The sequence below is a fragment of the Prinia subflava genome, chromosome 13 (genome assembly GCF_021018805.1).
Source record: "Prinia subflava isolate CZ2003 ecotype Zambia chromosome 13, Cam_Psub_1.2, whole genome shotgun sequence".
Classification (NCBI taxonomy): domain Eukaryota; kingdom Metazoa; phylum Chordata; class Aves; order Passeriformes; family Cisticolidae; genus Prinia; species Prinia subflava.
The window spans coordinates 12,787,831-12,815,264 of NC_086259.1; the positions used below are offsets into that span (position 1 = coordinate 12,787,831).

General features: G+C 42.6%; 1 protein-coding gene across 1 annotated transcript; it reads right to left on the minus strand.

The window, feature by feature from the left end:
- Nucleotides 1-2,507: 2,507 nt before the first annotated feature.
- MBTPS1 (membrane bound transcription factor peptidase, site 1) lies at nt 2,508-27,413 on the minus strand. The gene is made up of 23 exons (XM_063410984.1): nt 26,999-27,413; nt 24,697-25,189; nt 23,312-23,569; nt 22,684-22,887; nt 22,212-22,322; nt 20,826-20,935; nt 20,336-20,452; nt 19,324-19,391; nt 18,668-18,770; nt 17,792-17,943; nt 16,799-16,960; nt 16,136-16,280; nt 14,916-15,104; nt 14,165-14,337; nt 13,453-13,568; nt 11,369-11,525; nt 10,479-10,603; nt 9,998-10,075; nt 8,348-8,488; nt 5,865-5,996; nt 5,230-5,356; nt 4,430-4,560; nt 2,508-3,284 (listed from the first exon to the last, which is right to left on the minus strand). Exons 2-23 carry the CDS (start codon nt 24,881-24,883, stop codon nt 3,088-3,090), a joined length of 3,183 nt encoding a protein of 1,060 aa, XP_063267054.1. The 5' UTR covers nt 24,884-25,189; nt 26,999-27,413; the 3' UTR covers nt 2,508-3,087.
- Between the last annotated feature and the right edge of the window lie 21 nt (nt 27,414-27,434).

Here is a 27,434-nt window from a genome sequence, read left to right on the forward strand (position 1 = left end):
GCTCACAGCCCCGTCCCGCTCACAGCCCCGTCCCGCTCACACAGCCCCGTCCCGCTCACAGCCCCGGGAGGCACCGCTGGCTCTCGGAGCGCTCCTATGGAACACAGCAGCCCTTTCATCTCCCGGCTGGGGGCTCGTTCTCTCACTATCTCCGACATAATCAGCACAGGGCTGGGCAGACTGAGGCCTCCCTCATCTTGCTCTGTTCACCCAGGCATGGAATTGCCACCAAGGGGCATTAGGGAGTGCCCCGGGAGCTGCAGCTCCCACCCTCGTAACTCGCTGGGTGCAGGATGATGCCGGCACCCCTGCGTGTCTCCACAGCTAAAAGCCCACTGGTGCTTTCCTGCACTGGGAGACTTTGGAGAGGAGCCATCCCATCCCATCCCGCCCTTGCTCCACGGAGGCCAAGGGGATGCCAGGTGAACAGGACTGATGCTGCACAGGACCTGCACAGAGGCAGCTGCACCCCACAGGAATGAGGGGCCATTCCTGACATGGGACAGCAGCTCTGTGCTGCTGCCCCGGGGCTCGGCACAGAGGCCCTGGCGTTGGCTGACAGCCTCTAATGCATTTTTGATTTCCCAAATATGTGCCCTTCTGATCGTGGTAAGACGGATAAAGAGACTTTAATCAGCTGCTAGGAGGAATTATGGATGGCTAATTGTGCCTGCCACCTTCATTACATCTCCGCCGCCTAGAGGGCTTATAAACACTTAGAAAGGCCCTTTCAAGCCTTCATTAGCTGCACACCAAAGGCTTCGGAAATAATTGGCCTCTACAACTTAGAAATTGGCCACTGGGCTGTAAAATACCAGCCACTGGGAAAGGCTCTTAATTCGGACTGGTGCTTTGATACAGCTTGATTCTGGTTTCAAGGCTGCAGTGGAGCTCTAATCTCTCATTAGTGCTGTGATGAGGAGCAAGTCTCATTAGCACCGACCTGAGAAGTGGCACCAAAGCTTTCCAGTCTCCCTCTGATGGAAGAACCTCAAACCAAAGAGGTGCAGCTCATCTCCCACACCAATACAGCAGCCCCAGACAGCTTCTCTGCTCAGTAGCTCTGGGCTCCATCCCTTGTATTTTCCTTCCTTTCTCCCATTTATCTGGGTGCTCTAGCCCCTGCCTGCAACCCATAACCTGAGGGTCCCTGTGTGTTGGCAGCTTTACCTGCTGCTGTGTCTCCCTGGCAGGTGAAAAAAGGGCTGTTAATGTTTTCCATATTATTATTCTTGAAGACTGTAGAAGATACAAAAATGCAAATGGACAGTTCTTGTATCATACAAATAAAAACACTGATCACAATTATGCTTTTTTACCTGAAATCCCTTCTGAGGTCTGGACCTTGAGATTTCACACCTTTACTGACAGATTTTTTACAACCTGGACAAGCTGCATAGAGAGACCCTAATGCCACAGGTGAGGTGCTGAAAACCCCCTCCCTATCCTTATGGATCTGTGTTCAGAAAGGGAGGAGCAGGAGTCTCCAGCCCCACTGTGATGGCACAAGCAGGCCAACCTTGGGACCATCTTCTCAGCCCTAAGCTTCCACTAATGTCTCCAAAGCAAAAGCTCAATGCCTTCTCTGCTATGGCAACAGGATGTTGCCTCTTCAGTGCATCCTCCAGAAGAGAAATGTTGGAAAAGGCAACCACTCTTCCAGTTAGGGAGAATTAGTTTGCCCAATCTTTTTGCAGGACACTCATGCACTGACAAACCCTGTTTATGGCTACCTGGACAGGCTGTCCCAGAATATGCAGTAAAGTTCTCTCCTGCAGTGCCCTTCCCACAGCCCACCCCCATCCCTGCTGCTAAGCCCTTAAGGGGATGGGTGCAGACTGCCCAGCAGGGCTGTCCCTGTCTCCTCTTTGTCCAGCCATGCCCAGAGCTGCCCACAAACTCAGCCAGGACCGTTCACCAGTGCACTTTGCTTACCTGCCAAGGCTGCCATTCCATTCACAAATACAGGCAGCCATCAGCTCCTGGCTCCTCCTGGGAAAAGGTGCTCATTTGGAGCAATGATGAAAGCAGTTGGCAGGGAAAAGCTCAGAACTTCACTACAAAAGAGAGAATCTATTTCAATTATGGTAACATTAACTGGCACCGCACACACAGGGGAAACTTGTGCCTGTATCCTTATTTAAGCCAGTGACAATTCACAGGCTTTCACGCAGAACAAACCAGAGGAGACTGGGTTTTCATCTCTGTGACACCACATAGTGCTGTTAGGTGCCATCCCCGTAACAGTTTTCTGTACAGCTCTTTGAGAGCTCTCCCCTTATCCTGTGCTGCTGAGTTTTGAAGGTTTCCAGAACATTGTGCTCACTCAGAGCAAGCACTGTTTGTATGACTGCCCAGTCAGTGCTTCAAAGGGAAGTCTGCAACTTGGGATACCACTGGTAAGGACAAAGATAAGGTGGGAAGAGAGGTGACCTGAAAATCTTCTCTACCCAACAATTTGCTCTCTTTGACTGCGAGTGGAAAGAAGAGCCACTTAGCACGCTGTCTTTGCTTCATATAGATAACATATTTATTGAAAAATCTGCTTCACCAACAACGGTGAAATCGTGACCAAAAATTACAAAACATCATGGTAGTTGGCTTTATAAAAATAAACTGCAGAAGTATGCCTCACTGATTTGTACTGGTCTCTCTCAGTCCCCTCCTTTAATGGTGCACGTTATACTCTTCAGCATAATACCATTCTAGAAAATTGCATTCCATCCAAAAAAAATGCACTTGTTTTTCCTTAGCAGAGGTCCTTAAAGTGACTTTTCCCCCGCCCTCCCCAACAATAAATATAGAAAATAGCCTCTAAACAAATAAATTTTAGTTTGGTCAGCTTACAAAAAAGGTCCATTTTCCCCCTCTTGGGATATGTAGTGACTAAGCAGCCATTTAAACCGTATTCAAGTCTTTGGTGGCTTCAGCTGCTTAAAGCTGCAGTTTTATGTACAGATGATCAACTGAGGTTCTTTTTTCTCTCCAGAAACCAAAGACTATGAGATGATGTCAGGTGCACATTGGGAGCGAGCCATGGCCCCTGAAAGCAAGCAGTCAGAGGTGATCTTTGGCAAGGCAGAGCTCTCACACAGAAGGTGTCTTTGGTGGATGAACCTGCTGCATCAGCTGCGGTCGTTTCACGCGCGGTTTCCGTCTCTTTGGCCTGCTCTTGGCTTTGTTGATCTGCACCACAAAGAACGCCAGGACCACCATGGCGCCGAGAAAGGCAAAGACAGGAATGGTCTGTCCCACGTCCTGGTTGTAGCGGCCCGGCATTATACCTACAAAGGCAAAGAGGTTTGGGAGCAGCAGTCACCACGTGAGCCACGATGGCTTTGTGGTGCTAATGCCATCTACCAAAAGGATCTGCCGCTAACTCCTGTTCAAAGCCCCGGCAGCCATTAATCAGATTACATTTCAGACAGCAAGATTAACAGCTGCAGACCGATTAGTGAAAATCAGATGGGATGCTAACGTTACAGAAAAGCACCAGCATTTCCACCTTGACCTATTTGGGCACATGAAAGCATAGCCCAGATTTCCCCTGTAACAACAATCTTCTGTTTTGCATTAGGAGAGAGATGCAGACACTTGACCATAATCTTACTACTAAGTAGTTGCTGTAATTCAAATCCTGATGGAACGAGGAAAGTGATTTCATGCTTGCTTGCTCCAGAGACTGTGCACACAGTGAGGATGAGCTAGAGAAACAAACCCTTCATTTTTACAGGTGTCTCTGGTCTAGCAGCTCAGACTGGGAAAAAAGCACATATGAGGCTTTCCATCTGCTTGCAGCTCAGGCTGCAGTGCCAAAATTGTACAGGAGAGCTGCCCACCTGAAAGCTGTTTTGAGTGCTAGACAAGGAGGAGTGCTGGGGTTACAGTGAGGCAGTAGATGAGCAGGCAAATGAGCATGGAGAGCACAGAGAGGGTGACCCAGTGGGAGAAGCTCTGGTTGCACCTGCTGCTGTAGAAGATGGCTACACCCGCCTCGTGTTAGTGTAACAGCTCTGCCAAAGTACCACTGACAAATTCTTCGGGACTCTGCTTTTGTGCACTCACACAAGGAATTCTAATTAGCAGCAGGTATGGGGCCAGATCCCACGGGCAGGGGCTACTGCTGACCCATCAGTCTGAACAGCACCCAAACCAACCTCAGCTATCGAAATGCACCCACCAAGGTCTTCCTCCCAGTATGTCATGCACACTTGCTGTTGAACAAACTATTCATATGCAAAAGAAATCTTCATCAGACAGCCTTTTATAACACAGCCTTTTATATATATATAATATATACTATTATATATATGTTTTCCACAACTGAAAATAAACAGTGGCCTCTCATATGGCTGCGCTGTGTTTGGGGATTTTTTCAAAGCTTATGCAAAAAAGCAAAACCAAACTTTTCACACTTTTCACTATTTACCTCCAGGAATGTCCCACGCTCCACTTTCTCCAGGGGACAATGGTCTCACTTGGGGTCGATTCTGTCGAAAACTGGGCAGTGCCACTTTATCAAGGTCAATTGACAGTAATTTTTGATGTTTCCAAAGGTTGCTAGAAGAAATTTAAAGACAGAGGTGTCTGCTCACTTACTTCATTAATGCAAGGAATTTTGTAGCAACATATAGAGAAAGTGACAGCAGGTATACAACCTGTGTACAACTCATTAGTCTGGACCTGAATGATGACCTGATCCTTCTGCAGGTTGCAGACCTCCAAACTTAAATTCAGACACCACAGGGACATAACCTAGATTATCAACTATTTACCAACAACTCCCTTTCTTGCACACACAGACTTCCAAAAGTAACCACCAGCAGCCCAGCAGACAAGCAAGGGCTGTGTGCTGAGCCCTGTCCTTCAAGGGACTGACAAATGGCACAAGAGAAGGCAGCACTAGGAGAGCTGTCCAAGAAGAAGCTTCAGAAAACTCCTTCCAAGGCACATGATGACCATGGGTTTCATCAAGACTCAAAGTTGGAATCACTCAGTCACAACCGTGACTCGTGAAGTTATTTTTAAAATCCTAGAATTTCATATTGTAGCTATTAGGTGAGTCAGAGATATTCACTGAAGAGGCATTAAGCATTATTTCCTCTTTGCAATGTGGTATTTTTCTAGGAAAAGGCATTACAGCTGTCCCTTTCAAAAGCAAATAGAACAAGTAATTATTCAGCTGAACTCAGAAGTGAGACTTCTTGTATAAGAAAGACATGTACTAACCTGGGGGCAGTTTCATTCAAAGGCTGTGGTTTGGCCCAGGACAGGTGAGGACAAGCAGGAAGGGATCGGGGTTTAGGGTCTCCCAAATGAGCCTCGAGCACCTTTGAGTATCGATGCAAATGGTTTCCTGCAACTCACAGGAGAGACTGGCTTACCCAAAGACAGGCAAGACAAAAGTTACCAACACTGACCCCAAGCTAAACAGTGCTGCTGTAAACCCAGGAGCTGTTTACAGTAATGAGAACTCACAGCTAAATATTAGCATTAACCTAAGGGTACCTCACAAAACAGTGAGAGTCTGCATCTACCACAGCAGTTAATGCAAGTTTTTCTGGCAGCATGTGAGGTAAGACTGAATGCTTTATAATGCTCTGCAGCTAGTAACTAGAATGCCCCCTGCAGAACCAGGCATCTGAACATCCTTACTCTATGGAAAGAACGTTTTCTTCAGTCTAATCACAACTATATCACAACAAAACCCTGCAAAATGTGCTCTCTTCCAGCAAAACAGCAGAACCTTGCAGAGCTCACAGCAAACCAGCCCTACTGGCACATAACTCAAGGGATCTGGCCCAGCCTTGCTGGCCTGAGAGTCCCTTGGGTTCAGGCTGTGCTGGCCACTGAGGCGCTCTCACCTTCCATGCGCTCGGGCAGGGCGAGGCCGGCTCCCGACGGCGGCCGCTGCCGGCTCTCGGAATGGCTGAGGCTGGGCGGCATCACCCCGTAGGACGTGTACTGCAGCAGGGAATCCAGCAGCCAGAAGCAATCTGCGCGTTTCACAGCCCCAAGCCCAAAACAAGACATGTGTTACGCCACATTTGAAATGGCTTATCGTTCTGCTAAGAAGGCCTTAGTGACATTTAGAGTTACAATCCATTTTGCTGGCTCCTGCTTTTCTCCTGAAGTTCTAGGCTCACTTTCAGGAAGATGCAACTTTCAACACACACCCCACATCCCCCCACAACACCCAAACACAACATTAACTGTTCATCTTAAAATATTGTCCCTTGTGTACCAAACCAGGCTCTTTTGAGGAACAGAACACAAAAACCAATTTTTGAATACAGGAATTCCAGGTTGCATAAAGCCATCCAAGTTTTGACAAAAATCATGAGGTTCTTCAGCAGAAGCAAAGAAAGCTCTGAGTTTCGGGTACAATTTTTAACAGGGAAATGGAGAACAAATGCTTTTTTTTGAAAGGACAAAATAAATACCTTGCAAAGAAAAGAAAGAACAAAGTAATGTTTACAGTGCAAGGCTATGACTCATTTGCTTTCTCAAGCTTAAAAAATAAACAAATAAAGGAGAAGCATTCTGGCTACATCCCAGCTAAAGGTACAAGCATCACCTACAGCAGTTGCGGTACAGACCAGGCTGGGAATCAACACGTGATCATGGATTTCCTTTGCACTTCAAAAGCTCATGATCCCTCACTTTGACTCTCTCCTGAATTATTACTACCTTAATCCAGAGCTACCCCTAAGGAACAAGCACTCCAGCTATTCACATCACAACTCTAAAACTTCCCTTTGCAGGAGTAGGACAATGCCTTATCACCTATTTCCACCACACAGCAAAGTATTTTTCTTAGAACTTCTGCCCCTAGGAACAGTTGGCTGGGAATGGGAGTTAATCTTCATAATCCCAGTGTCCCTTCAACCCTCACCTTTGATTCTTCAAAGAGGTCAAACAGATTTTAAGGATTTATATTCACAAATGTTAGGAATTTTCCTCAGTTAAAGCCACCGATGTCTCTGCAGGAGACACAGCTCAAAGCTCACAGCTTTTCACAATTTAAAAGCTAATTTTAAAGGATTTCTTTAGAGCATTCCACTCTTTCTTGCTTCATACATCGCACTGAATTTAACAGTATTAGAGAGGTCACAGAGCATTATTGTCCATTACTTAATTTAATATTATGTATCTTCTCTTTTGTTATGTGCTTTCAATAACCTGCAGCGAGCACTAAGGCACCAATGTGCAGGTGTTAGGGTAATTCACAGGAAGCAACTCAAAGGCAATAAGAAAAAATCAGAGAACTCTTTAAAAAACCCAAAATATATGGTAGAGAAAGTAATGAGCTACAGATGGAGAGCCCCCTTAGGCAGCAAGTTGATTTAAACTTAAAAATATTAGGCAAGGGATAGATTACATAACGTAGTATTTTAAAATGTCAATGACAAAAGCTTAAAAAATTATAGATGTACTTTTCATCACAAAAGGAAAATTCAGTTCTGTTCAGTGCAAATGCAGAAAAAGATTTCACATATTGGATTATCCTCCTCCCCTCAAGCCACAGATCTACCAGCTTGTGCTTTACATGTCATGAGAAACCTAAACAACCTCTTCAAAATCTGCGAAGTCAGATCAGACAAACTGCTAGAAAAAAAGTTTTTATAAGAATCAGCCAGAGTAGGCAGAGAGCACGGCTTCTCTGGGAGCCACAGAAAACACACACACACCCACACACACCCCTCACACAACTGCTATCTAGAGCTGCAAACAAATGCTTTGACAACAAATGGAAGTTCCTGCTTTCTGACATGCTTACACCAGCTGGTTTGTGTCAAAGTAGGATAACCTGAAAATAGTAATGCACAACTGAAACCCTGAACATTACCATAAATCCCCACAGCAAACACTGTAAAGGCAACAAGGCAGGCTGAGGTGCAAACTCAAAAGATAAAATCCACTGTTCTATAGAAACATTCTGAAGATATAACTAGGGAAAAAGTGGGAGGATCTTATAATGGCCTCTTCACAAGTTCAGATCAAGAATGTGCAACTGTTAGTGCCTTCTGCAAACAAAAACACCACAAAGAAAATCAAAACACCCACAAACAAAATCCCCCTTGCAAAACAGCCCACCCCAAAAATCAGCCCCCAAAGCTTGTGGAACAGAAAAAAAGAAGTGTGTGTGGGAACAGCCCCATTTATCAGAGGGCAATCTAATGCAGGGCGCTCTTTTGCTGTAAATGCACCTCACAGCATTTCAGGAGAGCTCTGCAGAACTGAGATTCATCCCCAGTAATTTTCAGAGTCCCTAAAAACCATCTGCTTGTGGTGGGGCTGTACAGCCCCCGAGGACAGCTGTCAGAGCAGGCCAGGGCTCACACACCTTTCTGCCGGTGGCTGTCGTCCAGGCAGTTGGAGTCGCCGTACAGAACTATTCTGCCACCACCCTCCGAAGGAACTTGGTAAAGCCCCAAAATAGGGACGTTTTCAATTACAGCAGTCTCCTGTTTCAAAACTTCAAGACCTAAAGCAAAGCACAAATAACTTTCATAGCCTGCAGAGCATCAATATCAATCTACCCATGAAACAACACAGCCTGCGTTTCCAGCTGACAAATGCAACAATGCCCCACACCATGTCACACGTTATTGCAAGAAGTTTTCAACCCCCCATGATGTTATGATAAAAATCAAACTGCTCCAAGACTCTGACTGCAAAATTTCCCACTGATAATAATTTTTTTTCTTTCTTTGGTGGAGAAGCAGAAAAGACCTCACAACCTGCATTATCTTCAACAACCTTGAAAGAAAAATTCTAGTATCTTCAGCAAAAGGTTTAAAATCAAAATGTTCTGCTCTTTGTTTCCATCTTTCTGCAGAATTCTACAGAAAGCTGGTTTTAGGTTAAAGGTTTCCTTCCTAAAATCATACCCATTAGAAAAAATAAAGACAAATTTAATATTTGTATTTGAAATTTATCCCTTTTACTTGAGACACTTTTTAGACAGCAGAAGCAAACCAGAGCTTGTCTGCCTCAGGAATTGCAATGAAAAGGATTAAACAGAAAAAGCAGGTCTAGCAGGCTACTTGTCATAGTGACACTCTGTCTTTCTCTCTCACATAAGGAAATACATAAGTCATCAGCATACAGGGATATTGTCTTTCCTCCAAAAGGCTACACAGATGAGTTCTACTGTTCCAGAAGGTAATCACCTCTGCTGCACATCCTAAGTCAAAAATACAATGAACTCACTGATCTTCTCTGGCAGTTGCTGAGGTGTATCAGAAGTGCTGCATGTGCTTCTGCTCTCACACTCACTCTACACCCATCTGCACAAACCTGACCTGCAACACCCTAAGAGTTCTGGTCATTTGCTCCTGCACAGCACTTCCTAAAAGCTCATCAAATACAAGATTTATTTTTTAAACTGCCTGCTGCCATTACTGTTCTGAATTACCCCCTCTCAAATGGAAAGATATTATGATAAAAGAGAGTGGAAATGCACAGAGAACAGAGCACTCAGGTCTGAGACCACAGGCATCCTGTATGCATCAAATTTTCCCTTATGAGAGTTTCTCTGGTGACATTTTGTCTGCTAAAATTTTCCTTATTTATATCCTTAGATCACCACAGCTACCACAACACTCATGCTAAATATGGCAATGATCAGGGGATACATTTCAGCAGCATTTGAAATTTATGAGAAACATGAACAAGTAACAATTACAGCACAATTCCTCCCCTTCCAGAGACACACGTACATGCAGATGTGTTTCCATACAGCAATCACAATACAGGGCTGCATGTAACACTTGGATATTGTATTATTTAATAATTAAATACAGAGTCACACTGCAGCTGCCTGTTAGGCATCAGCTACATGTTCTAGGCAAAATGAGGAAATGCAAAAATACAAACCTTGTCAATGGGGTTTTGCATTTATTATTTTTAGATCTTTAGGCTTTGCAATTTTGCTGGCGCACTGACCCCGAAGTTCTACTCAACACAGAGAAAAGGGCCAGGCAGCTCTTACCTTGATCCTTGAAAGTCTGTGCAATGACGATGCCATCTTCTGGGAACCTTGCAATACTGCACCCTGACGCGTAATTCACTGGAAGACATCACAAAACTGCTGTTCAGACCAAAACTGACATTTCCTCCCTTCCCTACCCAACAAGCCCAGGAGAAAACATTCCCAGGAATGCTGCACTGAATTTGCACGTTTTGACCAACGTGTGTATCTGCAGAGAAAGTGTTGCTAAGCACAGCTTTCACAGGGTCACCTTTACACACTTTCCAAATCTTTCAATTTAGGAATTCTTTTAAACTGAAAAGCTAAATTAAATACCATTAAAAAGTCTACAAAGGAAGAAATAATTTAAGAAATAGTTTACAAGACTCTTTTCACTGAATCTGAGCGGTTCCCTTGACTCTTCCTCAACCTCAAATTTGCAGAAAACCCTTTTCCAAACACCCCACTGTAGCCTGTGTAGGCAATAGACTGCAGTACTCACTTTCATGACTTGCCATGGTAAAATCGCCTTCATACAGCCCATCACTGAAGGCCATATTCCAGACAGAAAGCAGATCATTGAGAGCTGGTATATTAGCACCTCCAGTATCAGGCATCCACCACTGCCTGCAAAATTACAGTGTAACAGTGTTTATTAGTATACAGAATATACTCCTAGAGTTTGGGTAACAGAAAGTCACATGTCCCCATGCATACACACTTTTTCAAAGCCATTTAAATAATGAACTTCATCTTAAAGCCTTCTTTAACTCCACAGGCATCTGAGCAGCTGTCTCTGATAACATTACTTTTGAGTTAAAATTAAATAATACTGATGTAAATTTCTCAGTGCATTTCAGCTGCATGAAAAACTTCAATTTACTAGAAAGAAATTCAGTCTTATGCTCTTTGCTTAGTTAAGCTGAGGAAAAAATGACTGTCATGTCTTGCTTCTCATTTTTATAATGAAGCAAAATGTAATGTATTTTTTTTTATATGCAATATAAATATGCAGTAATTTCAGTAACAGGTACATAACCTGGTGATACTCCTGCAATGCATATTTTCTTTCTATTCTGCTCTCCTTTAGTAAAAACACATCCATTTTTATTTGTTGGTCTCGTCTCCAATTTCTTATTTCTTTTCATTGTAAATGTTTTTCTCTGCATTAAAAGTAGAACACAGTATCAAAGAAGCCTCCACAATCATGACAAAATGTGTAGCTATGCTCCTTAAGCTGCAGCCTAGGGTCAGTTCTGCTACCTAAGGGAGCACCCATTTACGGGTAACATCCAAGTGCTGAAGTACAGCACATCAAATTTGAGATTTTCAGGGTAATATGTGCAATTCTATGGCATTTTATTTCTCAAAGCACTTAGAAAAAGTCAGTACCTTGTGTTTTCATCATAAAACTTGACTTTTCTCATCACAGATGTGTTGTACCAGTCACTAAAGACTATCAGGGAAAGTCCATTGTCAACATCCCTCCTCAGCTTGGTGATCTCTTCAGGGAAATACTCCTCCTCACTGTCCACCATCAGTAAAGTCCCTGTGTGTAAAAGCAGAAACAGGAGTTCTCCAGACTGGCCCCTGTGATGTTACCACTGTTCACAAAACCCCACAGAAGCCAACACAAGTGCACAATTCCACATTCTCTGGTCCATGTGCCCTGCTCTGGCAGCTCATCTAATGAAGTCACATTTAAGGATGGTGAATATAAGACAAATGTATCCCAAAATTGGTTTGGCAGCACAGGAAGTTTTTAGGGTGTTACTTTTGACTCCTGCTTGTGTGGTCTCAAGAACTGAATGCCCACATGTGTGAGGAGTGTGTTTTGCAGTTTGGTGTCACCCAAATGCTCCATAAACTGAGCCAGACTGTGGCACAGCTGGACAGTGAGGGGATTCACCACTGATCCAAACTGGAGGGCTAATGCAGATGCAGCCTGCTCAGGAGGCTTTTCCCTGCTCCAGCTCTAACAGTACTCCCCTCACTACTGCAGGCTGGCAGCCAGGCAGACAGCAACTACTCTGAAACATGGTTTGAGCCACCCCTTGAAAACTACAGCTGCATTCTGGTAGGCTTGACTGAAGTGTCACTGCCACTTTCACATAACCCTCTCCCACTCCTGTTAACAAGCAAGCACAGCCTTCTCTGCATCACTGAAAAAACACAAACAGAAAAATATACTTTTATTCCCTGAAAACATGCTTATGTTTTTAGACTGATTCCAAATGCCAAGCCCTTTTGCTTCTTCACTCTCTGATCACCCAGAGAGGTGATGAAATTTCCATCCTCAGAGAGAACACAAATCTTGACAGGATGATACCCTGAGCAAACTGATAAACCACTGTGAGCCCCATGTCTCACAGGTCTTTGCAACCAAGCCAATCCCACAAGCCCAGGCAGTCTGCATTTAAAAACCCTTCTGATAAAGATCCTGTAGAAATGGCACAGAGTGCACCCTCACCAAGTGTGAAAACAATACAAGCTAGAGACAAGTGGAAAATGGACCATAGATCATTGAGTTTTGTTCCCCTCATTTCTTCAGGAAATTCTGAAAGCCCAATGAACTACAATCAAATGAGGTACAACACAATGGTCAATCAAAGGAGAGAGAAGTCCCCAAATGTTGCTCTTTATCAATCATAAAACTAGTGATCTCAGAAGAAATACTATTTTGTTAATTTTTTAAGGGCTAACATTTATATATCCCTGTGTACATCCACTGAACTCTAAAAGCAGTGGTGAGAAACTCACTGAAGAATCAAGATAAACAAAAGATTACTACTGGCAACAGTTCCGGAACTGGCAAACTCAGGAGAATGCACCCTCACCTAACAGTGCACTGAGAAACATCCCAGCCCAAAACAGAAGGGGGTTTTTGGAGCATGCCATGGTTAAACAAGGGGCATATGGGAGCAGAAAAGAGCAGACACCTTGCTCTGTCCCCTGCCTGGCCAACCTATCCAATTCCTTCCTGATGAACACAGAAACAAACCACATACTGCTTTGCTATCATGTATGGTTGTATGAACACTTTATCCACTCTTTTATCTAATCAAAGATCACTAAACATAAAAAGAACCAGGATGGACACCTTTGATTTCAGTCGGTTAAACAGGTCATGCTTGGTTTTGAGTGTTAAAATCTTTTGGCAAACACAGTTCTGCCTTTGTGGGACTGAATACTGAGCGGCTTTTAACCCACTCAGAGGCTGCCTTTCCCTCTTTTTTTTATGGTAAGGACAGAGAACTGCACTAATTCTAAACTAAACTTCCAAGCAAGCTTCTCCAGCAATACTCTACACAATTAAATCTCAGCACATAAATAGTAAATACTCCCAATAACAAAGTATTTTTCCACTACCACTAGAATTTTTATTTGTACCCTCAAAATGTTTTTGGTCTTCCAACAAAAGGTCATTTCAGGAAGAAGTTAACAGTATGGAGAACAAGGCATTAACTCATGCTTACCATACTGACTTGCATCAAAACATGTAAATGGGGAACCAAGGACCTCAACAAAGTACCCCATGCTCCTGAGGTGCTGGTACATGTCCCTGAAGTTTGTGTGGATATGGTCACCATTCCTTAGAAAGAGAAGAGTGTTGAAGACATTTAGATCTGGCATGCAGAAATTTGACTTCCACCTGTTAGATTTCCTGAAATCCTGTCCACCTCTGCATATTCCAAGAAGCTTTCCAAAAGCTTGTCCTGGCCACTGACCCAATTAATCCTCAATGGCATAGGCTGCATGATTTTTCCTATGGATGCTTCCCTGCTCCATCTATAAAAGGTCAGCAAAGTCTTTCCCCTTAAGAAACAAGGGGTCTCTTCTTGTCTTTTAAATTGTCAAGTTTGTTTGACACGTGAATGCTGAAGCAGTTAATAGTGTCCCCTTTAACTTCCTCTGAGAAATTAGTTCAGAGTAGAAAAACCAAACAAAAGTCTCAGTATCCTAAATTAGCATGTTAAAAGCTTTGCATTTCATGTGAATAAGACCATAAAGCTCAAAAAACAATCCTGCAGCAAAAGCATGGAGTCCAAGTGCTTTTGATGTATTTCTTACAAAAGATAATCCCATGTCCCTCTGAAAAAGGCCAGAACTATAGCATTCATTAAAGCTATCCCATATCATTAACACACAATCAAGACATACTGATTTAATAGAACCTGAGATAAATACCAATCTAATGGATCATTCTTCATCCTCAAATTATCCCTGGGGAAGTATCCTGGCGGATAACGGAGGTTGTGGTACTGATCCCACAGGACTCTCTTACTGCGAGGTGGAGTGGGAATAATCTTCACTTTGATTGGAAGCTTCACCGTTGAAGTCTGCTCTGCACCATTCTTAGACTGAAGGACAGAACAAACCACAGTGAAACCCTTTCTCCCCACAGGAATCAGTTAACCATGGATTGTAAAAGCCAAAAAAGCTGGAGGTACCAAACCAATTTTCTGTCACCGATACCAGCTCCAGAGACAAAGACATTACTTTTACCCTAAATTGCTGCAGTATATTTTTCTGCACTGAACGGTTTATAATTATGCTCAGATTGTAAAACACTTAACATATGTTACAACTGTGATCTGGTTCAATTGTTCAAAACCTTAAAAGTTTCTTAGGAACAATTAAGCATGGTTCTAGAAGAAACATATTTAGGCAATCTTTTTCAAAATACATTACTTAAAATCCACAATAAACAAATGAAATTATGATGTTGGTCCCAAAGAGAGGTTTCCTGATTCTAAATTATATGCAATTTGCTCTCAATTATAAAGAACACTATTTTTACTCTTTTTTTCCTGACCCAAATTTAACTTATGCTTCAAATGACAGGGCTAGAGCAAACCCTTAAAACCAAGGTATTTATGTATCAGAAAGCAGTTTTGATAACTCTTCACCCAGAAAATCCAAAATGCACAGAACTTACTTCATTCTCTGCAGGGGATGATACAGTGATCATAACATGACCCTGAGCAATGCCTTCCCAAGATGCTGCTTTCTTTGCTACAGAGATGGAAATTGCCAAGTATCCAGACCAAGGCCACAAGACCGGGGAATAGGAGAAAGCCACTTCGATGTTATCCCCATTTTGGGGGAGATAGGGTTGCCAGTCTGGCTGTGAAATGAAGAATACACAACATTGGTAACACAGTATTTGCTACTTTCTGCACACATAGCCCTTTTCCTCTACATGAAGGAACAAATATTAGCTCTTCCGAAGATTATATCAGATTTAAAAATGCCCTCCACGCCCAAAAGTTTGGTGTTGTGTCAAAGAATCAACCCAATCGTGACAGCCTCAATGACCCAGACCAGAGGCTTTTCAGAGGCAGGACTGTGAGAGGCTGCCCAAGTGAACCTGCTTTAATATTCTGAGATCAAGTGCAAAAATTTATTGGTGAGAACACAAGAGTTCCCTGTGATAAGGCGAGGGATCAGTGGAACACACACAGGTCAATTACATCAGTTGTTTATTACCATAAGCTAATGACTTGGATAAGGGATTTGATGCCCTTTAATGTAAGCTTGAATCTAAAAGAGACCTCAGGAGTCACACTAAAATGTTGAAATTAGACTCATTTACATTAGCTGGACTTACAGGACAGGTGTCTTTTTTAACTTGTATCAATTCTCAAATCTATTCTATATTTAAGCTTGCTTAATTAAAAGCCTCCCTAGCCAATCAGCATGCTCAACATCCCTGGTGTGAAAGAACAGGTTTGGCAGCTGAGTCTGGTTAAACTGATACATTCAGGTCACTCTGACCCATGGAAAAGGCTTCATTTAGTGCCAGAATTCTTTACAGAGATAATTCATGTTCCACGATGAAAAAAAATAAAGAATGTTTATCCAGAAGATTTTAAATGCTATTACAAAATACAAAGAAATCTCTAAGTACATCTTAATTCAAACTGGTTTTGCAAAGATAAAATGTTACACACCCTGAAACCAATGCATTGCTTGAAAACTTGTAGACAGCTCGTGTTGACAAATCCTCCAATGTGGGTGCACCCTTTAATCAAACATTTTGCATCTCTTGCTCCCAGCAGTGAGGTTTGTTCTACGAAATTCACAGCTAAAGCAGTATTTTCTGGGAAGGTTCTAGCAACATTACGGGTGGGAATTTGGAACAATGTTAATACTTACCTTGTCTACAATTCTCCCAGTGACTCCCATGCCATTAAGGATAGTAACATTAACAATAGTTGGCATCCCTCCATAATAGATGGGCTGAGAACAATAGGGCCACATGTAGGGACATTCCGTCAAGTCAATATAGCTTGGACTCAAACTACAGCAGGACACAGGAGGGAAAAATTAAAATTAAAAAACTAACAATAAACAGAAGAATGTGCCACTATAGACAACCATGAAAATGCTTCAGATAAACCATGCCATAGTTTACCAAGCTCTCACCATGCTTCCCAAATATGCCCCAAAATCTTCTTCCCTTCCTATTTTTTTTAAGTTCTGTGAAAAGATTTTCACACACAAAAAATGGAAACATCTCAATACAGGGAGAAGGTCCTTATTTTCAAAAGTTAAAATTTAAGTACTTTTCCACTGTGTTCTTACATTATTCATAACAACTAAGGCTATAAGAGGAAAAGACCATCCCCTACACTGCTGTGTGACTTTTCATCCATTCTCAGGTCAAAATTCATACTTGAGATTACACAAGATCTGTGCAAGTCCTCATTGTTGCACAAGCAGAGATTGCTCAACTGAGCTACACATATACCACCTGCTCTCTCAAAAAGAAAGAGCAAATTCTATTGTACCACTGATTAATTAAGGATTAAAATTAACCTGGCCTGTGGTTTATAGCTATTGAGGATCTGATAAGCCCTAAGAAGATCCAGTTTGCCATGCCCTTGTTCAAACATGTTGACTCCAGGAAGTCTCCGTGCTGATGCAATAAGGGCCTGCTTCATACTTGCTGGATTCACCATCTCACGCTTCTGAACTGTGCTGAAACAGGAAAAAATACACCAGAAAAGCAGTTAGCTGTAACATTCTCTGTTCATGTTTATTATTGCTTGATTTCTCATGATACAATGTAGAAGAGAGACAAGTTTCTGATATATTTCTCTTAAAAACTAGTAATACATGAATTTTTCTCCTTACTATGTGCTACAGGACCAGCAGTCAATACAATCAGGGCAGTATCTTTAGATGCTAAATAAAATACCTGTCTTCCAAGGGGGGAAAATAACTCTGTTGTTCAAACTAAAGTGCACCATTTTTTGGAGGAAATATGATGGTGACTTTGAATTTTTTGCATGTTTCTCAAATAAAGATTTGTCTCATCCATATGGAGTTGCTGTGACAAATACCAGGAATGGACTTGCAGTTCCCATTTTCAAATTTTTCAGTGTGCAACAGCTGACCTATGCAAAAGGATAATGGCCATAAAACCCTGCATCCTATAAAATTTACAAGTGCATAGATAATTACCTACTAAAGGTGCCTACTTGGAGCAGCTGCTCTTTTACAACAGTTGACAGAAGAACAGCAATTCCAAATGATTAAAAAATGTGACAAAACTGTCTCCTAGTACTGTTCTCCCTAACTATATTCTCAAAGACCTAACTCCTATTCAAAACAGTTCTCAAGTTTTTTCATGAAACACAGAGGTAGCCAGATAAAGCAGTGTCTCAAGCAGAACAACAGTGATTTAATTCTCCACCTTTGTTTTCTTACATATAAACACAATTTAGTTTTATTTGATGGATTCCTTTATGGAGAATTTTATGACCCTCCTGATTGATATCTTTCTAGAGATTCTTATTTCAGATTTACCTCACTAAGAGAGTGACAGCACCTGCCACCACAGGAGATGCCACACTTGTCCCAGAGAGGGAGCGGCATCCACCTTTCATTCCAGACCCTCTCACTCCAGAGCCATAAGTAACAATATCAGGCTTCACTCTGCCATAGCCTCCAGGCAGCTCCTGTGAAAGAAAACAAATGAATTATTGCCCTGATGTAAAATAAACACCAACAGCTTCATTCGGGCATTTAAATTAAGTGCAGGCCATTCAGAAGTAAAATTAGCAACCAAATGATCTGAGGTTCAGCGTCACAGAATAGCAACTAAGCCAAAGAAGGACTCAAGCTGTTTAGGACAAGTTCCCAACTTTTCAAGGTTACTTCTGATCAGCATTTCTGCTAAGCAGGAAACCACTGACAAAATGAGAACCACACTGCTTCTGGCTACACAAACAGAAACATGTGACAATCCTCTTGATCAAGATCGCTGTGCAAGCTCATCTGACATCATGTGTGCAGCAACCACCACCTCAGCTCCACAGGCAAGTAAATGCAATTTCACATGTAGCACCTGGAAATCCTAGGATTTTAAACTAAAGGACAAGAGCAGGCCTTCATGTTTGCAGATTTAACCACACAGACAAGTCTTCCCCATCAAAAAAAAGGAAGTGGATGTTTTATAAACTTATCAAAAATGTCAACAGTAGTCAGGACTAGTAATGAGAAACCTTGAAGAGAACATTAAGCTTCTTAATTAAAGACTTAAAATTTCTAATTATTCTGGATCTCTGATGAAATCTTTTCTCCAGCATATATCTACATAGGACTGCCCATTCAGAAAAGGTTGCCCTTCCAATACCCTCATTTTGGCTGCAAATGCGAGTGGCCACCATGAAAATATCTTACCCAAGTGGTCATTCCCCTAGATGAAAAGCGAGCTATATTATCCTCAAAGTCAATGCCACCTACTCCAATCACATCCATCTGGTCAGCAGGATTATTCAGAGTCCTAGAATAAGTTGGGATACAGGAATAAAAAAATTAAAACAATACCCAAAAAACCAAGATACAGTCATAAGTTCATACTGGTAACAGAAGTGCTGCCATCAGATTTTTTTTGTCATATATTTATACTTCACAGATGACAGCAATTTATCAGGCTGTTACTAACTCAGTAGCTATCATACCATGCATCTTGAAGACAAAACAAAATCTATTTTTAGACATTTATTTTAGAAACACGCCATAAATTGTTCTGGGTTGACCCCTTCTATATTCCTCAAGTCCAAGATCAGTACCCAAAGCTGTCTGCTCACACTAACAGGGAAATGTCAGCTGGAAGCACTGCTGTTCTTCTGCTGACTTTCCAGTGTTTCAAAGAAAAACATTTCGTTAAGTACTTCACAAAATGCAAGTAATAAGGACAGGGAAAAGAGTTTAACTTGAGTCACTTTCTAAGATTAGAGGGAAATAGGACAGAAAACTTCCTGACCAAGCACAGCTACTCCCAAACCCACATAACAACACGGCTGGCTCTCTTTGAAGCGGTCGCTGACACTCACCCATACAAAGGGCCGTCGTTGCCAATAGCAGAGACCATGATGACATTGTTGGCAGTCAGCTCCCAAACCTACAAAAAACAACAGTTACAATAAGGCTTTACCACTGAAAAAGACACTTTTCTAACAGACATAACTTCTTTCTGAGCCTTACAAGATACTGCAATTCCAGTATTAAGCTCTGAACTTTCTTAAAATGATTTGAGCAATAACCCAGCCTTGACAGCAACACTGCTGACAGAATCTTCTTACACTAAAGGAAAGACTCTTATATGTAACAAAGCACTGCAGATGACAAAGTCAAGCAGTTATTATGAATCCCCTCCAGTAGTCCTCTGGGGAGTACAGTGAAGTCACTGTCAAACTAAATTTCAATGCAGGCTATCATAAAAAAAACAAGGAAGAATTGATACACTTCAAACCCCTTACCTGGCCTTCACAAAGGACAACTATATCCTTTAGATAAAAGGTAAATGAATTCACTTAATGCTTTTGAAGGCCAGGCCAAAAATTCAGGGAACTATGACATTTACAAAGACAAAAAACTAATTCCATCTTAACCTGAACCAAATCTCTTGGTACACAGCTGAAACAACTACCTGCACTCTTTACCTGTTTGTTCTTAAATTCACTAAAATCATGCCATACACATTTTTATATCATGAAATAAATTAACCATGCAGAGATTTAAAAAGAACCCCAAAAGTGGATTTCAGTTAAGTGTCTCCTATTAAAGGTCCTTTTAGTTGTCTGCTTGAGAGTGATTTTCTAGCAGATTATCAAGCATTTTTTAAAAGGGCATTTTCCATAACAGTGAACATCTGGGTTGTGCTTGGGTTTTTTTAAGTCATTCTTTATATATATTCCTAAAAGCCTGTACACTGGACAAAATTTCTGTCACACAAATGAAACACAGATACTCTCAGCAGCACCAGACACAAAGAAGTAGCTCTTTAAGCCCAGCATTTGTGTGAGAGATACAAACACTTTGCCTACTTCATTTCCTCATACTAACTTTGTCAACAAACGGATGATCCATGAAGTCTGGCCCACCAATACTTAGATTCAGTACATCTATCTTCTTTAAAATTGCATAATTAAAAGCATCCAGAAACCAAGATGTATATGAGACCTAAGTAAAAAAGAGGGGACAAAGTTACCATTAAAAAATCCAATGATTTCATGACAATACAGACTTTAGATAGAAAGGAAAAACAACAGCAAAATAAAGCACAAAAGTGACAATGGTCTTAAATTTCTAGCAGTCAGTTCATTTGAGTGACTACTCCACTATACATGTAAGACTTCCATATATTATTTCTAAAAAATATATCAGATTTGGAAACTGACAGCAGTCTTGTAGTGAGTCTCTTATAAATAGAAAGCTGTATCCTTTCCCCTTATCAGTGCCTACATTTATGAGTGTATGCAATACTCCCATAGGGAAGGATTAATACAGCATTAACCTGGAAAGGCAGGAATTGAAACACATGTAAAACAGCTACCTGATTATTGGTGAACACTCTGAAAATGTGCAGTTCAGCATTTGGAGCAAATCCCTGGCATTCCCTCATGCTGGCTATCACACCTGCCACAAAAGTCCCATGGCCTAAACCTATCAACATGAGAAGGAAATAAAATAGGACATCAGAAAACAAACAATTTCATTGCCAAGAATTTTTACCATTGAACATCACCTATGGCAAAATTCACATAAATTTAGCATTACAATTTACAACAAATCACAAGCGCTGGGTTCAGTCCTAGCCTTTTTAAACCATATTTTACTATCAGGCTCAGTGGGGACAGAATTTGCAGCACGCTGTAGACAGACAAATAGCTGACAGACCTCAGGGGATTCATTTTCCAGTCCATCCATTCCTGATTGCTACCATGAAATCACAACAAAACCCACTATTTTGGAAAATACAGCTCATTTGCTCATTTCAAAGTCAATGTATTTTAATGCAAACTTCTTAAAGGGTTTTTATCCTGAGGCTGCAATAACCAAATTTTGTTAAGTATGAGCGATGAGAGAAAAAAACACTTTTTTTCCTCTCCTCAAAAAAAAACTTTACTTTTTGCTTTATTGGACTGCCCACATTATATTTTTGTATTCCAAATCTGCCTGTTCAGCAACCCTCTGGACACAGAACTTACAGAAAGAGCTACCCAAAAGCAGGTGCTGCAATGTAAAGTAATTACTATGTAAACAAAACTATGGAGGTGCACACAAGACTGAGCAATACAAACATCCACCTTGAACTCTAGGGAGATTCAATGGCCAACTGACTCACTGACCCAAACTGCATGAAGTTAATAATCTGTGAAAGTACACGGTCAGGGCAAGTCAGGGTCAAAAAGGAACACAAAAAATGTATACAAAGGAATACAAAAAAGGAACACAAACAGTGTAGAAAAGAAAATGTTCAGTTATATAGCACAGCAAAACTTTACAGGAAGGTGCCAAACTCTGATCAGTTTAGGACTGCACAGTAAGGAAGGAAAATGTTGTCCCTCGTGAATATGGAAATATGTACCACTGTGAAACTGCAAGAGGAAAAGGAGCTGGAAAGAAAACATCTTTGTTGGGTTTGCTCTAACTGCCACCTCTCTGGTAACATATTCACAGGTGCACAGTAACTTTTTGCCCTGACATTTTTCAACAGCTATGATGAAGTGTCTCATATGACTCCAAGGAGATTTATGCAGCACCCTCTTGGACCCTTAATACTCCCTGCTGAACCTGGTATGAGTACAAAGTGCTTGGGACACTGCAAAATTGAGCTTTAAACATCAAGATACAGAGTTTTAACAGATGTTAGCAGCACAGCAGCAAGCACAAAGCACACCAGTGTCAGGAATAGCTGGAAAACTGCACAGTAACTCACCGTCATCCAAGGTTCTCTCATTAGTCCAGTTTGTTCTCTCCTTTACATTTTTGAAATGTGGATGTTTCTCACTCAGACCCGTGTCAAACACTGCTACTCTCACACCAGCACCTATTAAAAGAAAATCATTCCATTTTCTGATTCAGCTTCATAGCAAATCTATTCTACCAACTTAAAAGAGAGGGGTTTTTTAAATGTAATAAGCAATTTACAATCCAAGTCAGTTATAGATAATAAACTCATATTCCAACTCAGAAATTCAGTCAAAGATCATAAACATGACCAACTTCCCCCAAGTACACACGTACAAACAAGCATTCCATAAATACACAGTGCATTCCAAACCAAGCTATTTCTCAATCTTTACAACCTGGCAGCCAGTGAGAGGTTAACACACACGGGTCAATCAGCCTCTCCTTACACTTCACTTGTTTTTCCAAGAAGGTTATTGTTCTCAACAAGCAAAGCACACCTGTGTAACCCATCTGCCAGAGGACGTCTGCCTGCAAGGTCTGAGCAACCTGGCGAGGGATGGCTCTCAGCAAGCGCCTGCTCGAGTGTCGGCCCGTGGCGTGCCAGAAGCCAGAGCCCAAAGAAAGGCTTGCTCTTCTCAAGGGGCGGGACGACTGCCACTTCTGAGTCCACCTGGTCTCATTGCAGTGCAGCATCGGATCAGCTAGGCACAATCAGGATGAAGAAAGTTAAAAACAGCATGAGGAAAACCATAACAGAATTGACTCTTATGCAAACGTAAGACATCATACTATTACAACAAAAGTTTTAGATTATTGAGGATCAATTTTCTCTGTCAAAATCAGTAAAAGCTGCTGGTTTATCTGCTATGGATATAGAGGTCCCTATTCTCAGGTAACTGACTGCTGCAAAAGAAATGTTTCTATGTTGTGGATGGAAATATAGCATGCTTCAGCAAACCTATGACAAGACCCTTATAATTTTATAACCAAAAGAAGAGATTTCTGTTAATTAAAGAAAAACTGCAGGCACTTCTCATTAGTGTAATGCAGAGCTGATGGTTTGAAATAAGGCTAAGAACACTTTTCCAAAGCATATCTCATGCAGCCACAGAGGAAATAACTCACACTCCGAGTACTTGAGTGACCGGAAGACCTTTCTCTGAGGGGTCACACGCTTGATGTTGGGATGATCCTCCAGGGTGAGGACCCCATCCTTCTGCTTCTCGTTGATCTGAATAACTTCAAAATCGCTCGGGTAGTCGCTGGCCGGGTTGTTGCGAGGTACAATCCTCCAGTTCTCGATATCACTACTTTTCAGCGCGCTTGAAATAAATTTGCTTCGAGCTTTAGCTGTGAAGTATCCATTAAAAGCCACGATATACTCTGGAACAAGAGCACAACTTTATCAGAACCGGTGTTTAAGCAGCTTATGCAAGAATTCACATTGCAGTCTCAATTTTTCTTTTCTTGATTCAGAAAAAACAATCACAATTTGAGGCTCTTTTTTGTTGCTTTTACAAGTTTGCAATTTATTTCTGCACTGTGCAAAGGGGTGGGGGTTGTTGCATCAGGAAACATAAGAAATATGACAAAAGACTTTGAAAGGAAGGTAGAATTGTAAATATCAGGGAAAGGCGGAATGACGCGAGTAGAGCAGGGGTGAGGGAACAGATTTATTGTTACAAACTGATCTGCCAATTCAGTGTTTCTTGACAGGTATGGTTTAAAGACTCTACGTGGTACTGAGCTTTAGTGCAAACTACTGACACCAACTATGAGAAGCACAGAAAACAAAGTCAGACTCAAAAGTCCAGTCCTTGATGTGCACCAGTGATTTGCCAGCAGGCTCAGCCCCAGCTCACACCACCACATCCACTGTGTTAAGGCTGTGCCAGCCATGCACAGCAATGTCACTTCTGCCACCCTCCTGCAAGCACCCAGGCACAGCACAGCCTCACTGCAGGAATACTGCAGGTTCCCCAGACAACACACGGGTGCAGGGTCAAGGTGTCCTACTGCTGTCCTCTGCCATCCCAGCAGCTGCATCTGCCTCACTCTGCCTTTCATCTGCTCCCTTCACTATTAATTGTCATTTTCCCATGCACTTACCACTTCCAAACCTTTTCTTTAACAAACCCTGAGACTCCTTGCCTTTCTCTCTCCTTTAAGGCCCATCTTTGTGGTTACATTTCATAAAAGAGCCTTAAGGATACCTCTGGCCAGGTCAAAACAAACCACTGCTAAACATACCACACTTGCCCACCTGAGCCTTCACATTCCATTTTCACTTTTAAAATCCTCTGGATTCCCCTCTCCCTTCTCTTGTTGGAACACTGTCTCCAGCTAAACAAAGAACCTTTGAAAAAGTGTTCCTCTTTTCAAATATAGAGCATTTAGCAGATGATGTGCTTCTACAGAAACACGGAGTGTTACAATTGCACAAACACCACAAATCAGTAACACACGTGAACATGGCATAGATTTCTTTTTTACTGCTTAACTCTTATTACCATGCTCCACGACCGTCGAAGTGAACTCCACTTCCAAAGTAAGATGAGAACATCCAGGACATACGTGAGCCTCGTGAGAGGAATTCCCTACTCTGGTACCAAAGTGTTTTTTGCCACAGAGCAAAACAACAAACAGAACAAGCCAGATGTTTGCAAACTTCATGGTCATAGAAGAAATTGGTTTCATTCCAAAAATTCCATATATCCAAATCACAATTTTCTTCTTTATAAACTAGTTCATTTCTGTTTCAGTAAACGTTGCTTTCACTGTGCTGATCAACTGGATATTCTGAAAGCTGGATCCAAAATAAGTAGAGATTTCATGGTCTTTTCAGGTCAAGCCTAGTGAGCAGGCTCATTTCTTTCTCCGCTTCTTCTCCATTTTGCATTAAATGATTCAGTCACTCAGGATGTGGCAGCTGAGTCCTGTACTCCATCTCTGACAGCAAAGTTAACTCCCTAGAAGAATTAGCAAAGCTGATTGCAAGCCAACCTGTAAGGCAGAGCAATACAGAAAATAATTAGATGTAATAATAATAATGATAATAATAAATAATAATAATTTGTGCAACTGTATAGTCTGAAAATCACAAAAAAATACACTTTTGGTAGTCTGTTTTAGAAATAATAGGGGAAAAGTTCCTCATATTTCATTTAAAATTTTTCACCAACACTCAAGTTTTTCCTTTACTCAGACTAGAGCACATGTGAAACACCTGGGTATTAACCTGACTAGAGAACAGGGAACAAAGACCACCAAACTCAACCACACTTCATGCAAGTGGAGCAAAGAGCTACAAAAAAACCATGCAAGTTCCATGACAGGGAAAAAGTGCAAAAAAAACCAGTAACATAATAAAAGTGTCCATGGACACTTAAACAAGCATTTTTTTTTCCAAATCAGAAACATGGCAAATAGAAATAATGCACAGAAGTTCATTTTACACAAGGCCAATCAGATTCAAACTCCATGCCAAAACCAGGTAAAGACAAGAGATACCAGAAGAGGCAAAGTTGCAGTGACTGTGCTTGAAAATCTGCATGAAAAAGTCTTTCAAATTTTTTTTGAGCTGGGGTGTGTGTTACTAAATACAAGGGCACCTGAGAAAGTAAAAGCTGATTACAGCATGTGAAGTTAAAGGAACGTGGTGAAAGTGCTTTCCCATGGAGGGACAGCCTCTTCCCCTTATGTTCACAAGTGCATAATATCCTCAAGAAAAATTGCAATGCTAGCATTCTTCTGAATTCCAAACACTCAACCAGCAACTGAGAGATAAAAGGCCATTAAAAGATAAGAAAAGAGAAACATTTGTGTCTGGTTTGTCACAGCACCTGGAGAAGCAGAACAGAACTGTATATTGCAGCTGTGACCAGGACTGGAAAGTAGGAGCCTTGATTTAGGGGACTGACATGATTTAGGGGAATAATGGGCTGACCTCACAGCACAACAGATGAATCCAGTCTGAATGCAACAGCTGTTACTTCACTTTTATTAAACTTTATTTAGCATTATCAAGTATATCTTTGTAACAGGGACAGAAATTACCTCTATTTTTATTTGACTGACAACACCATGACACACCGGGAACTGCTTGTGATTATAAAGTTTCCCCTTCGTTCCTAACTCAACATAGTTAGAGTGCACTGACTTCTGGCCTCGGCTGAGCTCCGCCTGCCTTATCACTTCATCATTTAATAACCCCTACAGCAATAAAATAAAACAACCACACAAATGAGCAAAATAAACACCCTTATGACTGATAAGAGGTTGTAGGTAAGCACGATAACGAAGTACGATGGAAACTAAGAGCTAAGGAGCAGCACGCCCACAGGTTTATTCTGTTTAATAGCCACACCGTGAGGGGTTGGACGGGTGCCACACTTGCCAGGCTGCCCCTGCCCTAGGAGAGCTACGCTTGGAGTCACTCCCTGCTTCTGCCGAAGCGACGGCACCGCATCCCCTGCACCGGGCACACCGCAAGGACCGCCGGCAGCAGTGCAGCACCACCGTCCCGCCCGGGGAGCTCTGCCAGTGCCACGAGCGAGCGCAGCGAGCCCGGGCCCGGTACCGCCCCGGCCGCACTACAGCCGCAGTGAGCGCGGCCGGCACCGTGCGGGGCAGCCCCGCCGCCCCCGGCCCGGGCAGAGCGGAGGTGAAGTGACAGCCGGCGGGGAGCGCCCCACGCCGCGGCGGCGAGCGAGGCAGCCCCGCACGCCGAGGGGCAGCGAGCGCCGCCCCGCCCGCGCCCGGAGCCCGGGGAGCCGCGGCGCCCCCAGCCCGTCCCGCCCGCCCCGTGCTCACCGCGCCGCCGCCGCCCGGCCCGCCGCCATCTTGAGCGCTGTTTACCGGCGCGCTCTCGCGAGAGCCCGCGGCGCGCAGGCGCGGGCGGCGCCGGCCCGGGAGCGCTCGGAGGGGCGGGCGGGCCTGAGGAGCGCGGCGGCCGCACCGCGAGCACCGGGCGTGTATTGCCCACATCAAATGTAGGGCTTTAAAGTCCCTCTGACAGCGAGCGCAAGGCGTTGTTGGCAACACAAATTTTATCCCGCGATTGAAGCAAACGGCTTTGAGGGGCAGCTGAGGCTGGCGTCAGCTGCGGACAGACCCCTGTCCTGGGGCCCTGACCCTGATGCTCCCCCAGCTGTTTCCATCTTCTCCACAGCTTCAGAGGCGCCGTTTGGAATGGCTTGATTTTTCTGGGGTCCCGTTTCTGATGGAATGGGAGGAGTCACAAATCTCT

Coding starts and splice junctions, on each gene's coding strand:
- MBTPS1 (XM_063410984.1), bottom strand. CDS start 24,883: ATGAAACCAATTTCTTCTATGACCATGAAGTTTGCAAACATCTGGCTT. Junction 16,961..17,791: donor GCTGTCACTCTCTTAGTGAG/GTAAATCTGAAA, acceptor TTCCTGTTTCAG/CACAGTTCAGAAGCGTGAGA. Junction 15,105..16,135: donor CTGGGAGAATTGTAGACAAG/GTAAGTATTAAC, acceptor TTCATTTCACAG/CCAGACTGGCAACCCTATCT.